The sequence below is a fragment of the Physeter macrocephalus genome, chromosome 10 (assembly GCF_002837175.3).
Source record: "Physeter macrocephalus isolate SW-GA chromosome 10, ASM283717v5, whole genome shotgun sequence".
Classification (NCBI taxonomy): domain Eukaryota; kingdom Metazoa; phylum Chordata; class Mammalia; order Artiodactyla; family Physeteridae; genus Physeter; species Physeter macrocephalus.
The window spans coordinates 25755367-25773369 of record NC_041223.1 but is presented as its reverse complement, the minus strand read 5'-3'; the positions used below and the strand labels follow the sequence as shown (position 1 = coordinate 25773369).

Sequence of the window (18003 nt, the reverse complement as noted above, 5' to 3'; positions counted from 1 at the left end):
TGAAGTTCTGTACATGTGACTAAAAGTAAATAAACGAAGAACAAAAGAACTCAGATGTTCTTTCGCATTTCACCTTTCTCAACCACTATTCTTCAAGTTATCGGTTATCTAAAATCTCTTAAGGTGCATTTAAATCCAGATTTCAAAGCTGAGCTCTAAGAATTTCCCAAGCTTATTAATTTTATTAATAGTAAATCCCTTCGATGGACGATTTTAGGGCATTTAAGCAATCACTGAAGCATTTACCTTTGCAAAATAAAATCTAAGTGTAGGCAAAACCAGTGGTGATGATATTTCACAGGTATCTGTTGAACAGTCAAAAAGAAAATAAAATCAGAAAAATCTATATACAGATGCTCAGTGCTCTAAGGGCAGAAAAGAGGAGCTCTGATCTGGTACTTGAAAATACATGAAAGAGGTAGTGAAGCACAATTTCCTGGAGACTGACCAGAAAACCACTGGGCCTGAATACTCAAACTCACATATACCTTTGAGAAAGCACTCTCTACAAGCCAGACCATGCAGTGTCCTGTCTTCAGAGCAGCGAGAAATGTTAACAATGGCACTCCCTCAGGGGTTTGTCCTGGGAACCGTGCCATTTAATCTTCCTATTAATTCTTTGGTGGAGGAAGGTGAGCTCTAAGTAGAGAAGCTCTTTGTCAAAATTTACTAAAGACAAATCACTAGGAACTGAAGGGATCTAGAAGAACTTGTGGTTAGATTTAGGCACCTCATGAAGTCAACAAAGGTCAAAGTACAACTCGAAGGCCACACGGAAAAGCCCAACTAATGTGACTCTCCTCACTTAAGCGTGTAGTCACTAAATATACAGGGTATTCGGTCTAAATGAAAAAGGGAGCCCAATAATGTCCTCATTGCTGGACAATCCATTGCCAAGACTGCAAGATACAAGATACATAAGACTGCAAGATACAGTTGAGATAATTGAAGCGTTACAAAAGATTAAAGGAAGAAAAAAATAGGGCCATGATCGAAAATGTTTGTACCGTTCTGCTCAGAATACCAAATCTATTGTGAGTCTATTGACAGCTATTCCTTTTCTCTCTAAGCAGAGATTATCTGCTTCCTTTAATTACAATACAGCAATTTTTGGCACCTCTCGAGTATTTTTCACATTGTGATTTGCACTCTAGATATAAGTATAAATTCCTTGAGAGCTGAGACCCTGTCCGTTTATTCTGCATTTCTGCCAGAATAATAGGTTTCGAACAAATGGTTGTTAAAGGCAGAAGTTAAGAATATGGGCTCTATAGCCTGAGACTGTCCAAGGTTAAATCTTGGTTTTGCCACTAACTTTGAGATCTTAGGCAAGTTTCTAATCTTTGTGTCTCCATGTTGTCATCTGTAAAACTGGCACAGTAATGGTTTGTAGATTACTGTGAGGATTAAGAGATAATATGTGCAATGGTTTAGAGCAATACTTGGTATAGAGTTGAGTGTTTAATAAATGTTAGCTAGTAACCACAGTAGTTATAGTAACAGTACATTAGTATACGAATTACTTAATAAATGACTGATACACAAGTAAAAACTACCATAAAAATTAGAGGGGTCCTCATGCTGGGTTTTTCTTGAATCAATAACAGTATTTCACAGTAACTGTGAAAGACTTATATCTTTCACAATTAGATAAAATATAGGATGCCTGGTTAAATTAAATTTCAGATAAGCAACAAGTACTTTTTTAGTATAGTTAGATCTCAAACAGCACATAGGAGAAAACTGGTAGAAGCAGAGTCTGGTAGGATAAGAATGTTGCTTTGTTGTTTTAAGAGGAGGTCTCTGAATCTTAAAAGTCACTTCTTCCTCTTTTAAAGAACTTCCTCCCTCCTTTATCACTTTTAGGATGCCTTCTCTGTACCATGCATAGACTCTTCTTAACATCAGCAACAAGCTGAGGTAAAAATGAGAATTTTAAACTAGATACAGGTGTACACTCTTCCTGGCTTTCCTGCTGGCCAGTGCACCCTGCCCACCTGGGCTTAAAGGAGCCCCGTTGGGTGTTGCCCAAGTTCTGATAAATCAAACCACTCTGCACTCCTTCACAGTCTATATTTAGGTCCCCTTTCCACCCAACTTGAACTAACTGAACAAACCATTACAAAGTACTAGCTTTAACAATTTGCTTTGAATACTTAACAATAGTCTTACAAAGGCAGTGGCAAAATTTCCCACATCAGCAGGTGTTTATTTGGATTGCATTAGTACTAGTGGTTGAAACATGCTAGAGGGTTCTAACATGGAGCAGGCTCTTTAAGGACAGACTTGCATATCTGTAAATCGGCAGCTTTCAGAGACCAGAACATATTAGGTATGTATTCGGTTGTGAGTATTTATGATAGTTTATAAAGACACAGCATACTATCCGTTCATTATAAATAGCAACCAAATCTATGCTTTCAATTCTAACAGTCAATAATCCAAGAACAGCAAGCTTGCAGGGCACCATCTTACCCCTCAGTACTGATTTGAGGTTGAGCTTGGCTTGGCGGTGCAGGTCCTCTACGCAGGGGGGTCTCGTGGTGGGAAGGAACACATTCTCCTGCTGGTGCCATGGAGCGGTGTAGTGGACTGTCCATCGACTCTCCTCATCTAGGTTGGAAACAGCTGTAGAAAGAAAGAACACATTCAGAGGTCAAATTAAATGTGTTACATCAAGGTGGGTTCTTGGTACCTAACACATCCATAGGTAAGGGCCAGCAAGGGAGAAATGGAACAAATTTTGAATAAGATTCAATCTCAGATCCCAGGGGTCCTTCCCACTGTGTTTCGTGTTTGTTCAGTTAATTGCTTCCCAGCTTTTTAGGCCCTCCCTCTACTCCAATGGTAGAAAATGATTAACAAAATCAATGAAGACCTCCAACTCCTGCTTAACTCCGCCATGGCAAATAATAGTCAATTGTACTATGTCACTGCATTAGCAAATGTTAGATTGTCAAGACAGAAAAGAAATTTTCTACTAAGAAGTTGGGACCAATTCTTTCCCCTCTAAGGCATTATTCTTAAAACAACACTGTTATAAACTCAATTGAATTTTTACAAAACTAATCATAAACATTCAAGGTAATACGTTTAAATAGCATATCTAATTAGAAATCCATTTGTGCTACAAAATTTTCTCTGTATTTCTTGCTTTCGTGGAATACTTTTATATTCCAATGTTTTTAGAAATTCCAATGCAATTGACTTTTCCCGATACAATTCAATTCAATTGAACGTTTCCAACACAAAAGAGACTGAGGACATCAGAGGGGGAAATGATAAGTAGGCTAAATCTCTATGACAATTTTCCTTTATCCTTCTAGGGATTGGCATCGCTCTGTCTACGCATTTCATTTTTTCCTGACAACACAATCTAAGTGGGGTACCAATGGATCCCAACATGAAACTGACAGCACCATAAATATTCAACAACAATTTTTTAAATACTCTCTATATAACTGCTGCCATAAGCCAGGCATAGAAGGGACTAAAGAAGTTTGAGAAGGACCCCTGTGCTGAGCCAGTTACTGAGGGTGACAAGTCTAACTCCTGTAAAACCAGCAGATACGACAATTGTGAGTCAGGGGCGAGTCTTCCCCTACCTCTGACCTATGCCACACAGGGCACGCTGGGCATACTTGTTTCTACAACGTAACATGTCCCTGGAAATGAGACATGAAGTAGACTCTCAAAATAAAATCAACAGGCGTGCATGAACTATTGAACCTTTCTATTTGAACATGTTTAAAATTAACTCAATGTACCTTACAGCACAGCTATTACAGCCGTTAAACAGATCAAATGAACTAATATATATGTAAAGTCTTCGCTTATGAAATACCTCATGTAAAGAATGGTTGTGGCGAGAGCAGTGCAATTACTTGAAGGTAGCTCCTGACTTTTCAACCATCGCTGAAGAGGAACTTGGCCTTTCTCAGTGCCCCTGGGAACATAAGCCACCACATATACCATGTTCAGCGCTCACCCCATATACCATCTTCTCTACAGCTACTGAATTCTACAAGCCGGGCTTTAAATAATTCATTTCCTAAATCATCCTACCTTCTCCAGTTGTAAGATAAATTAGTACTAGGGTCGTGATATGCAACATGATGAACACAAGTAACACTGCTGTGTTCTATATAAAAGTTGTTGAGAGAGTATATCCTCAGAATTCTCATCACAAAGAAAATTTTTTTCTTTTTCTTTTGTATCTATATGAGATGATGAATGTTCACTAAACTTATTGTGAAAATCATTTCATGATGTATGCAAGTCAAATCATTATGCTGTACACCTTAAACGTACACACTGCTATATGTCAATTATATCTCAATAAAACTGGACAAAGTGTTTTTTAAAACCATCCCACTTTCTCCATAAATTGCTAAATGGGAAAATAAACATTGAGAACGAGACATCAAGTTAAAAACAGAAATGTCCTGTGTGCTTTCTGCTTTTAATGTTTGCTAAAAGCAGCATGTAAACTAGGCACCTGGCATTTCACAAAACCTCCGTGGAACAAATGTTTTGCATGGTGCATAGAACTATCAAACTTAATCTATAAAATCCACAGAGACCCGATTTAGCTCTTAGTTATGTATCTGAGAATCTTGCACAGGGTGGGACTCACCATATGTCCCCCAAAGAGTAGCCACGGTTAATTACAATGTTTTGTGCTAATGTCTATTTATTTGAAAGACTGAATTACCATACTTCATAGTTGGAAAATACTGAAAATTGAACCTCTTCCTATTCGCCAATTACAAATCAAATCCAAGTAATACTGTCTGTGTAATCACACCATCAGCCCCACCACACAGCTACCAAACTGGCTCCTAAGAGAGAACAGTTCTCTCTCCCCTGGTGTATCTCACTCTTGCCAGGGCAGACTTGAATCAGTCCATCCAAAGACAGCCTTCAACCAGGGAAGCTGCAGAAATGAGCCCCAAGGGCTGTTCTTTTGCTTTCTCCAAAGTTTCTCGTACCAGTGCCCCTGCCCATGGCACATTTATCCAGCTTAAATCCATTGGTCCAAAAACTAAAGTAAAATAAAATAAACCAACAGCTATGTAAAAACAGAACCATGTATTTATAAAAAGTTTACTTTCCAAAGAATGAAGAAGCGCCTGGATTAAAGAAATTTAAACCAGTGGTAAGAATACAATGAAGCCACATCACAAAAGCTGTGTACTTTACAATGACTGATCAGTCTAGACACAGCCTGTCCTTGAGCTCTTAAATACCTAACAGAGTGCCAGGGAGTTTTAGAGGATCACCCCCACCAAAAATATGTGATACATTACACAGAGGCTCCTCATATATTTAGCCAAAGAATCAAAAAACCATACACTGTACATCAAGGCAGACATAAAGTAAATACAAGGGGTTCCCCCCGCTTCTTCAAAGGACTTCTTTTGAGAAGCAGAAATGAATTCACCTAAAATCCCAACCAGAAATAAATAAGACATGCTAAAAAAAAAATCACAGAATTCTGCCCTAGAGTTACAAAAGTCTGAGGTGTTTGAACAACTTGGTATAGAATGGAGTTTAACTCATGACAATTATGCTGTTTCACACTCTTAATTCCGTCACTCGAAAGGATGAAGTAGTACGTAAAACACACACACATACACACACACTCGCATGTGGTGGGGGAGAAAAGAATCTACTTACTTTTCTTCCTAAAAAGTTTAATTAAAGACTTGATCTTTGTATTAATAAAGACCACCATTTCCAGGACGTCTACATAGGGCTTAGAAATTTGAATCACGTTAAAAGCTCAGTGCAGCAAGCAGGTGGCAAGCGGCTTCTGCTCCAGATTCGAACTTTCTTCCTCTGGCCTTGAATCCTTAGACATCTGCCGGGGGTGATGTAACTTTGAGGTTGAGCTTATTGTCAGGCAGTTACAAACCATTAACAGTCCTTGAACCTGAAACGCTCCCACTGAAACCTAATCTTTAAGGCTGAGAGCGGCCAGTGACAACGTGCACAGAAAGAAAGAGAAAGCCAATCACAGTTCTTATTTGCATGATAGCCACATCGGTCTTTCTGCCTTGGTGCTCAATTATTCAGTTTTCTCTCCAGTAGATCAGAGGTTTCTCCTCTCTGGATTCCACAAAAATAGTGCAGATTTTCCTTAAGGAAGTTGAGGTGTAGTAAATGTGTTCCCCATTTTCACTGGGCCACTGTGAACATCCAGATCCTTTTACTGGAGCCGAAAAGTCTTAGAGCCAGTCTGTTGATTCTTTGACTCCCTAGTTAAGTCAGGCATTTGAACTGATTTAGGGGAAAAAAGAGCCAGACTATTGTTTCCCCAACCATGCCCCCAGGCTCAGCCTCCCACACCAAAGGAATGTTTGCAAAGAAGCAGTAAAACTTTACAATAGAATCTCCATGGAGCTGTAAATGAGGACTTGGTTGCATTTTCGTGCAATTTAGTACGCCCTGTCTTCTCACCCAGTTTCTTTTTTTTTTTCTTGCCAGTGTGAGCATAGCGTTGTCATTGTTCTAAAGGGTGATCTTGTTTGCATCTAGACGCCTCAACTCTCCCACCTCACCCCACAAAAAAACCCCTCAACTTCTCCCATTCCAAAGGAGAAATTAGATGATATAGTACCCTAATCATTTAAATCTGTATTTTAAATTTAATTATCATCTAAGCCAGGTTTTTAAAATTCCACATCAAACACCACCCACGGGAGAGAAGAGGAATAATTTCTAACAATCATTATTTGAGTTTCTCTTTAACTTGAATGTACTGTACTGAGTTCTGGTTCTTTTGCCCATTTGCAATTAGCCACAGAGAACTGGGGAAACACAAATAGAGAAGAATCCCAAACGTGGTACAAGCAGACACTGTAAAAAATACACTCTGGGGTAAAGGGACAGGAACAAAAAGAACACAAATAAGAAAATATTATGAAAAGGGACAAAGGAAAAGAATGCTCCTCACATCTCTCCCCAATTCCACTTCATGGCAAAACAGTTTTTGAGGCACGTTAGACAACCTCTTATTTCATAGCTTTGGGCCAGACTTACAACTGAATGGAAAAATGTAATAACCCACTAATTCAAAACATTTAGTTTATAACAAAAGCTCTTAGTCAAAGAATAAAATTTATATACAAGGGGCTCCCTCTAGGGAAAACTTTGGAATGATTCCTCCTCAAATCATTTCCCCCCCAATCTTATTTTTTAAACAACAACAAAAGCAAAGCAAACAAACAAGAAGCAAAACACACATATTATCCTATCACCATACATATTATCACAGATTTCCAATTTGTGTTCTTTCATCCCATACATAGCTTTATTTAAAAGTAACCACATGGCCAGATGGCAAATGACAAACTACTGTTGAGTGTAAGCTGCCTGAAACGAGGGTGCAAAGTCTCCCTTAGGAAAACACACTTATAAGCAAGAATGACAACCTGGCCCGGCTTCAAGAGCTGCCTCTCAGCTCATTGCACTCAGACAGGTAGTAGAGGGTTCTGGCAGGAAACACTCCTATTCAGTTCACAACCAACAAGTTTCCGAGGTTGAATGTCCCCATGCAAACTTCCAACTGGAAACAGCATATGGCCTTTCATGTATACAACAATGGCATTGGAACATTGATTCATTCATTAAAAGATAAATATTGAGCACATACTAAGGGCCACTCATTTGAGATCCCTCTTGGAGCTTACATTACTAGACAAAAACCACAATTATATGGTATATTAGAAGGTGGTAAGTGGAATGGACAAAGGAGAAAGTTGAATAGGATAAAAGGGGCTTGGGAGGAGGGGAGGTGGCCAAGTTGTAGTATTAAACAGGAGTCAGGGTAGAGCTTGAAAAACAGAGATCTGAGTAAAACCTTGAAGGAGGCAATGGCAATAAAATAAGAATCTATCCAGTGAATCCCCCCGGCTCTCATTTTAAAGAGGGAGATATGTTTATTGGTAGTGAGACATTAGGACTAGTCAGAGAAGTGCTCTAAGAAAATGAACTCTGGTAAGAGTCACGCATGGAGTAATTTCCTTTCTCATTCAATTAAACCTGATATTAAGTGGCCTGAGTTGTGTAAAGATAATGCCATTATCTGGTTACACAGCAGTCAGTGGTGAGTCTAGGGGTAGAAAGCAGGCTTCCACTCCACGTCCCCGGGCGCATAGGGGGCACACTGTCCTCTATGCGTTATTCCGCACTGCCTCTTAACCTCCTAAGTCCAGAGCTTCAGGAAGGAACCACATAAATTATGGTATTTATTGTGTTACATAATAAGTCGTGTTTGGAAAGAGCTTTTTAATTATAAAGATTTTCCCGATTTTCTCATCTCTTACTTCACATCCTGCATAGAAGCATGAGAATGAGGAAGTGTTTTCATCTTATAATTTGCATTTCCCTGGATGTCACAGTTTATTGAAGAGCCATGGTTTTACAGAAGTGTCTAGTATTTTTCAATGGTTCCATTTACACATTCAATGGAAAATACATAAATCCATGGTACTTTTTTTTCTTTTTTTTTTTTGCGGTACGCGGGCCTCTCACTGCTGTGGCCTCTCCCATTGCAGAGCACAGGCTCCGGACGTGCAAGCTCAGCGGCCATGGCTCACGGGCCCAGCCGCTCCGCGGCATGTGGGATCTTCCCGCACCGGGGCACGAACCCGTGTCCCCGGCATCGGCAGGCGGACTCTCAACCACTGCGCCACCAGGGAAGCCCTCTAGTTATCTTTTTAATCATATACGGCTAATGACCCAGTTCTGGCACCATTCTTCATCAACGCTGCAAACCACTAGCTCCTTTCCTACATTTGATTGCTCCTTCTCTGGATTCTGACAAACTCTTAACAAGCTTCCATGAGCCAGTCGTTATACTTCCGTCCTATGCTATTCACTTATTCCCCCTTGAAACCTTAATGATTTTGCTGGTGTGAGGCGGGAGTCAACGAATTATGGCCCTTGGGCCAAATCCAGCTGGTCCCTTTATAAATGGTTGAAAAAAACTAAAAGAATAATATTTCATGACATGTGAAATTATATGAGGCTCAAATTTCAGTGTCGGATAATAAAGTTGTGATGGAACACCACTACGCCCATGCATTCATCTACTGTCTACGCTGCTCTCAGGCTGCACACAACTGCAGAGCTGAGTAGCTGCGTCAAAGGCTATATGCCCTGCAAAGCTGAACATATTTACTCTCTGGACCTTTAGAGAAAGATATGCTGACCTCTGGATGAAGCTTCTGCCTTTAAACACCCCGCTCAGTCTTCACCTCCGTCTGCTGTCTTTCACTGGTCTGTCCTCCAGCTCCATCTTACTAACCTCTACTCGAATCTCACATTATCTCAAGCTGAACGTCTAATTTAAGCCAGTTTACTTAAATTAGCTACTTATCAAGAACTTTCTCATTTCTATTAGGGCTGACAGTCAATTTTTCAGCGAACCAGACAGGTACCTTTAAACTCCAGTTAAAAATGAGAAAACTGAGATCTAGACGCTGATGCATGTCAGAGCTAAGATGAGAATCTGGGTGTCCTGAGCCCTCTTTCATTAGCGCAATTAAGTTTTGCAAAGATAGCTTTAATGACTACATTCAAGTTAGTATATCTTACACCAAAGTCTTTATTAGAGCCCATAACTAATAAAAATATTTAAGAGTAGAAGTCTTCAGTTAGTACATTCAAGTTAATGTATCTTACACAAAAGTCCTTATTAGAACCTATAAATTAAAGTATTTAAGTATTTAATCATTATTCTCTAAAAATACTGTCAAATATTACAAAGGAAAATATGCTCTAATATCACTTGAATAATCCTGGCGGCTTATCCTGGTCCAGAATTTTGGAATTCCATTACCACTACTATTGTATAAATATTGGCATCCTTATTCATAAAAGTCCAACATTTCTGCTTAATCTTTCACTGAAATGAAATCTTATTTTTAACCAACATTTAAATTTTTTCTTCTAGGAATCATCCGATTATTTCTACAGTTACCTGATTACTTCCCAGGAGCAGGTATATAACATACCAGCAAAGAGTCAGAGGACTATTTTGCAGAGTAACACATATTCTAAAATTTTTAACTGTGAATATGCATTTATGTCCCACCAGTCAGCAATTTTACATCGAGCACTTATTAGCTGCCTGTGTTAGGCATCCAGGTTAAAAGTAAATCCAACATGGTCACTGATTTTCTTAGGAAGTTCATAGTCCAGTGGGAGGAACTTCCTATGAAAGTCAGTGCCCACACCCAAACAGATAAAAATAATAAAACAATGAATAAGTACAGCGAGAGAGATAAGACCATGATGTTTACTGGACAGGTGACAAAGGGTATGTAGCTCACTTATTTTAAATTTATTTTTTATAAATTAGTTTTTCATTTGTGTTTGAAAGTTAATGCATTTAGCTTTAGATCCTGTGTCATAATTTGAGGTATTAGGTCAGAAAACACTGCCACAGTATTGCTCCCTAGAGAAGAATTCAAGCAAACCCCAACATATTTTAGTTATTGGTAGCCACTTAAGCTTTTTTTAAAAATTGCTTTCTAGCATTACATAGGTTTTACGTGTACAACATTATTTTTAAACTTCTTTCCCAACTTCAGCCTGCTCACCACCAAGAGTTCAGTTTCCCTCCGTCACCATACAGTTGACCCCCTTTTATCCATTTTCCCCTCCTCTCACCCCCATCCCTTCTGGTAACCACTACTCTGGTCTCTTTATCCGTGTCTGTTTTTGTTTGGTTTGTTTATTTATTTAGATTCCACATATGACTGAAATCATACGGTATTTGTCTTTCTCCATCTGACTTATTTCACATAGAATGATACCTTCAAGGTCCATCCATGTTGTGGCCAATGGCAAGATTTCATCTTTTTGTATGACTGAGTAGTAGTATTCCATTGTGTGTGTGTGTGTGTGTGTGTGTGTGTGTGTGTGTATGTGTATACACACACACCACATCTACTTTATCCATTCATCTGTTGATGGGCCGTTAATGGTGTTGGGAAAACTAGAGAGCCACATGCGAAACAATGAAACTAGACCACTATCTCACATCACACACAAAAACCAACTCAAAATGGATAAAAGACTTGAATGTAAGAAACCATAAAACTTCCAGTAGAAACAGACAAACAGCTGTTAGGGAACAGAGGCGAAGAGGGAACTTCTAGGTAAAGCCCAGTCCTGGGACACACGGAGATCTGCAAATGCTTCGGTGTAAGCTTATGGGAGAGTGACAGAGAAAGGTGGAGAGAGAGGCAGGGGCCTGGCCCTGAAGGGCCTTGCTTGTCATAAGGGGTGGAATTCAGTTGGTGGGCTATAGGGAGTCACTGAAGGAGTTTAAGAGAGGAAGTTGTATGGCCAGCGTGACACTGTAAGACATCACTAGTGTAGGTGAAGAGTGTGTGTGAGGGGCTTAAGTGGGCTTGACTGGAGGGAGGGAGAGAAGGTGGGGACCCAGTGGCAGCAAATCACGCCAGTGGTGAGGAGGTAAGAACCAATTCTCACGCAGGGTTGTTTTTCCACAACATCCTTGGTCTTAGCAGCCTGCCTTTAACAGTGTGTATTATGTTTCAGGAACCATTATATACTTAACATATAAAAAGGACAAAAGAGTACAGGTGTAAACCTACAAGCTTAAGTGCAGAGCTGTCTAAGGACTCATAGATAGGCCTCCACCCCGCGTGAATTCTTCCCTTCCCCCTCCCCATTTACACAAAGCTTCAGGCATTAAATATAGTTAGGCCATTAAAAGTCTATTTTGAATCGAAAACTTTCACAAACTTTGTTTAAAAGTGTTTTGTAAAAAGAAACATTTTCAAATACTAAACAGGAGTTACAAGTAGAAACAAGGCATGATTATGCCATATAATATATATACACATTTTGAATTACATAAAGTTTGAGTCCTAGATCAATTGAAAATGGACCGTATAATCAACAAAGATCACTGTGGTCATCTAAGTGGGAAAGGGGAGCGAAGGGAAAGAAAAGTCAGATGTAATGGAGTTCTGGTCAGAGCTCCAGATTCTGAATGATAATTTAAGCATGTCTCAAAGGAATTTAGCTCTTGAAAACAGAAAATTTCTCAGACTAGCCTCATCTATAAATGGTGCTTTTAATTGACTACTGATGTGTTTTATGCTATTTTTAAAAATCAAGCTTAACATCTGAAATAGAAGACTGTACATGACTAAGTTAATTTAGGTGTACTGATTATCTTTATGCATAGTTAAAATACTTGAAATACAACGTTTAAATCCATAGACACACCCATTCATTCTTGTGCTTTTCAGACTTGTTGGACTGGAAAACATCAGAGCAGAAAGTATCCTATGCAAGGCCACAGGTCTATAAAATAAAATGTACACACTCACTAGTAAGAGATTTCAGAAATTTATAAAAATTAACTAGCAACATAATCTCCTGAGTAAGCGTTCATAACAATGCTTTAATAATAGCCAGACTTACAGAAAGCTTAGGCCTAGCTTCGGTTTATCAAGGAACAAAGTCTTCCCATATCTTTAACTTTTGGAAGAATTATGTTTCATGTTTTTATAAATACTTGCATATTGAGAGAAATTATATACACTCTATAATTCTTATCTACGAAAATGGCAATCATTATTGAAGCTGCAAAGCAAATTAATAATAGGCAGATGAATTAATACAATCAATAAATGTACAAATAAGAGAGTAAATTTTAAGAACAGGACTGCCAAATAAAATACAGCATGCCCAGATAAAGTTGAATTTCAGATAGACACAATTTCACAATTAAGGGATTTTTTAAAAATCTACAAATTCATTTGTTAATACAATTGTAATTTATGATATTAAAAAATAGCCTTAAGTATTTGATACAGCAGATGGAGAAATATACTCTATATTATTCAAGACAAATTGAATTCACTATAGGTTCTTGCTGTTTGGCACTTAATTGATTAAAAACTGAAAGATGAGTTCGCCAGTGGTTGGCTAAAGAATCGATCTCTTAGCCACTGCAATGAGAAGCCTGTGCACCACAACACAGGGTAGCCCCCCGGAAGAGTAGCCCCTGCTCACCACAACTAGAGAAAGCCAGAAAACCTGCGTGCAGCAATGAAGACCCAACGAGCCAAAAATTAAATTAAAAAAAAAAAAGAATCAATCTCTTATTTTTCACATCAGGCATTTTTCTTACAAATTACTACTCTTCATCTCTTTAGTCTAAGATATTAAACATTTAAAACTTCTTCTTTGATTTACTTGTCAGTTTTAAATGCCATTACTGAAGAGCTGCCATCTAAGAGGACTATTAGAGCAAGAGCACAATGGAAGGATCAGCCTGCCATCTCCTTAATCCAGCAGACGCTACTGGGACAACCGATATTATGTGGGCCCTGACGTGATGAAATACCAAGTAATATAAACATCACCCATGGTAAATTCGAGTTAAACATTTTTGACAAGTTAAATTTTTCCATTTTACAGGAAATACAAGACTTAGAGCTAGAGGAAAAAACAATCACTCAAACTGAAAAGTGGAACATTTTGCTGGTCTGGCCTCTCCAATAAATCAATTAAATAATAATAACAATAAAGGGAAATGTGCCAGATTAAAAGAGATTTAAGGAACATCACAACCAGATGTATGATTCTGGATAGGATGCAAGTTTTGGATAAACCAGCTATAAAGAAAGGCCTTTTAGACAAATGGGGAAATTTGAATATACACTGGGTGTAATCTTACACATTTAACAGTTGAATAATAATGTTAAACATACACACACACGCACACACGCACGCACGCACGGTTGTAGAGATGCTGGCCTGGAATGCAAATATGTGTCTGACGGCAGATGCCCATGAAGAATTATTTTAACCGTCCCATGAATCATGTTATTTCACAAAAATGTGAAAATAACATTGGTACAATGTTATTTTCATTGGTACAATAGTCTTTTCTTTCTTCTGCTTCTGAATTAATCTTTAATGATGAATCATATGGCATGTTGAAAACAAGACAAATGGAAATCTCTCTTCTCATCAATATCTGGTCGGGGGAGTGGCTGGGGGTAGAAAGGGAAACCTTAAGAGATGATAATGTATCAATTCTTTAGAAGGAACTTGATCTGGCATCCACTTTGCCAGTTAATCCTGAGGCTAGGAAACACCCTTCACTCTGCATGTGTTAAAGCTAAAGGCTTCTGCTGTGGATCCTAGTTAATAATTTAATCTAAAACCATTGCTACCATCTGCTTGGTCAATTTCAAAACGTCTGCTATTACCGTGACTCGTTTAGTCAAGTCACAATATTCATGTGACAAATGTTGAACGAATGAAAGGCGAAGCAGACGGAAAGTATGCTTTGGAAAAAAGAAATCCCCATCAAAAGTCTAAAACACAAAGGGAGCCCTGCTGACTGAGCATTCAAAGTTCAACCATGCCTGCGGGGGTGGAAGGACGCACTGTCTCTCTAATGTAGGGAATGTGACAATCCAGAGGCTGTCCTGACGTGATGGACATAAGGTGGGGCAGACAGGGGAGAGCTTTGTGAAGGCAATGGGCCCTGAGATTGGAAATACTGGTGGGTAGGGATACAGCAAGGGCAAACTGGAAAGGGGAGATGTCACAGGCTCCTAGAAAGGTAGAGCTGAAAAGAGCCCTAAAGAGCATCCAGTCCACTCCTTTTATTTTACAAAATAAGTGACCTGCAGTAGATCACAGAGCTACCCAGCAGCTGAGTTCATTCTGCATCTTGCGCTCCAGTTTTCAATACACCGCGCTACCCTGCCTTCACTGCAGAGGGCTGATGGGGCAGGGCTCTAACCATCCACGCTCATTTCTCCCTCTGTGACCCTTTTATTCTTCCCCAGGAATGCTGGATCCCTGACTTATCCCCTTGGCATGCCCCTATTCATTTTTAAAGTTATAATTCAAGCATTAACCTTCCTTAAGAAGCATTCCTTGACAGAGCTTTCAAAACTCTCTGTTTCAAAAACATATGTCATTTTACTTCAAGGATAACTTCCTCCAAAGTGAACTATGTCTGTCCTGCAGAAAGAGAACAAATAATATCACTAAATGTAAGCCTCTTATACTTGGACTAATTATTCTTCACATGTTGTATAGCCCTAAGCCATCCACCCGAGTGAACTGATTCATCTAATTCATTTTATTCAGCCTGTATGAGGTATATAATCGCTCATTTCAGGAGAGAAATAATGTATATGAGTAGAGCAACATATCAACTAGTTCAATTAAGTTAACTCATTTTACCTTCCGCAATACTGTCATTCAAAACATATTTTCTGAATACATATTAAAGGCCTAGCACATCTTAGAGAAGCGAATAATTTTCAATCACTTGGAAATAAAAATATTTTTTCTGGGCTATTTAAATTTAACATAATTATATCCTTTTATAATATAAGTAATTTAAAGGGAAATAAAATTTTAAATTTGAAAAGAAAAAAAAATCAATGTAACCTTTCTTCTAAATCTTCAGGGAAGAAAAAAAATCTCATCATGGAATGAAAAGCCAAAGTATAATGTGATGATCTTGGAAATCTAATTTAAGAGAGTCATGTTAGATTAGCTGAGGTGCTTTACATTCTGGGCTCTCTTTTACTTTTTAAATTGGACAATATTAAGGACCTGCTTGATTGATGGTGTTACAAAACCTGTAAAGAATCTACACTTGAGAAGAATTTTCTACCTAGAAAAAAATTGAGAGCAAAGGGTACTTCCCAATCATGAGTACCAGGGGAAAACTGACAAAATAAAGTCGAAGGTTGCCACCTACAGGTTACAAAACCTGTAAAGAATCTACACTTGAGAAGAAGTTTCTACCTAGAAAAAAATTGACTAATCATGACTACCAGGGGAAAAACTGACAAAATAAAGTTGAAGGTTGCCATCTACAGGGGGACGCTGTCCGCTCAATGAGACACTGGTACAGGAAAAGGATTCCTCCTGCTGTCTCTTGACAGAAAAGCTTGGAAAAAAGCGCTCTGGTTTAACACACCCACATTCGTGGTCATGTCTCAAAAGCATGTCCTCATCTTCTTCCACCAAAGAAACACCATACTCTGCAATCTCTGTGCCCCTTTTGAGCCTCAATTTAGACAAAGTTGATCTCATACCTCCAGGAAGATTTGTGAATATTCATAAACTCCCTAGTATCTGCAACCAAGCTCAGATTAAGGACGCACCCCTGAATTATAGAAAGCATTTCTGATTCAATAAGGGGGCAGCTACAAGTGAATAACTAGGACTAAGAAAATAGAGGTCCATATTAATTTACAACCAAAAGGTAAAATCTTATAACAAAGGAATCCAAAGGAGTGTGTTTCCATTTGGAGAGAAGATGATTCTGAAACCATATTGTCTACAAATACAAAAAATAATTTTAAACGAACAAGGGGAAATCAGATTTATCATTGCCTAAGTTCTTCCCAACTAATGATCAATAAGTATGAAGATTTAGAGAAAAGAATCACTTGAGCTTTTTATTTTACAAGCAATGGGAAGAATTCCATGAACTGTTGTTCAGTTTTTCTTTAATTTCCTGTGATTTCTTATATTGTTTCACATATGGTTAAGATGAAGGCTACAATTAATAAGCTGATGTGATCAACTGCTTTTGTTAAGAGGCCAGCTGGTTCACATGCAAAATGATAATTAGACAAATTAAGACAGACTGCTTTGGTTTGCTGATGAACTACTGACAGCAATACTTATAGTTAAATGTCTCCAACTGTATTTGGTTTTCTAGTAATGGTAAAAGTTGATCTAGGTAAGGATAACATTTATCTGATTTGTGTTAGGTTTTATAAAAAAAAATTTACATTGTCCTAAGCCACTGAATAAACAGCAGCAGAATTCTTCAGAGAAACCATAGCTCCTTATAAAGCATTAGTGCTAGGAAGGTTTTGTAATTATGCTGGACATGTCACAGCAGGAGCAAGGGAAGGTCAGCCTGGCATAAAATGATATTCAGACAATCTAGAGAGTACAGAACTTTTACTTAAGTTAGGCAGTCTACAGACTTTTGAAACAAATAAAACCTGCCTATAGACACGGGCAATCAACGTTTTCCTCAACCAGAATAAAAAGAAAAGAAATCTGGGGAGAAAATAAAACAGATTAAGTTCTTACAATGCCAAACAGTTTTCCCAAACTTCTCTCAAGTTGTACGGCAGCTCTCAGAAGACTCCGCTTCATCCATTTTTATCACCTCATCTGAAACACCTATCTCTTTGTGCGTAGCAATCCATACATATCATTATACGACAGAAACAAGTTCCAATGAAGCTGCCACAATCAATCCTCATTAGCAAACTGTATTTAAGTATACATTTAGACTATCGAGGGCGGTCCTAAAATAACTGCACTTTTCAATACGTGCCTTGATGTTCATGTACAATCAGCTTCACTTGAATGGAATTTAATTACTTTAACTGCTTTCTGAAGAGAAATACTCACCAACTGCACCCCACTGGATAGAGGAATCAGCCACAGACTCCAGACAATGTATTACGTTCATTATCAAAATAATCCCTGGGGCAGCTCTGGAGAGCTAGTTCCAGCAGGACACCCCATGTTGAAATAGGATAAAATTCACTTCTTCGCTCAGTAGCCTTCCTCTCCCTCTTGTCAATACCATCACAACCACTCATCAACAACGATAACTCTATATCCTGAACTTCTAGCTTCACTCATATTGTTTAACACCACCACTCCCCTCCCCCCCCCCGCAAAAAAACACGGCCTCTTCTTTCTGCAGCTGCTGCGTGCCACAAATAGCTTCTTGTATAATTTGACTTAGAATGCACCCCAAACTAAACATGTTGAATGGCAACGTGAATGCTTCATTCAGAGAGCACTAAAATGTGTAGAATGTCCTAAAAACATCGCAGTGGAAAAGGGGATCGTTTGGTAGTCCTGGGGCAGAGGACTGCTTTCAGCAGTAGCCTGCAAATTCTCCTCTGTTCTATGCAGACGGCTTCGGAAGATTCC

General features: G+C 38.7%; 1 protein-coding gene across 7 annotated transcripts in view; it reads right to left on the bottom strand.

The window, feature by feature from the left end:
• The window catches only part of NHSL1 (NHS like 1), a 251071-nt gene that overhangs the window by 55488 nt on the left and 177580 nt on the right, over positions 1 to 18003 (bottom strand). For 6 of the 7 annotated variants that reach the window (XM_024122408.3, XM_055087471.1, XM_024122407.3 and 3 more), the window contains exon 2: positions 2476 to 2628. In XM_024122408.3, the coding sequence (XP_023978176.1) occupies positions 2476 to 2628 (153 nt within the window). Of the gene's footprint in view, positions 1 to 2475; positions 2629 to 5679; positions 6679 to 18003 lie in introns of those variants that run through there. The other variant, XM_007110984.4, reaches the window with a different exon arrangement.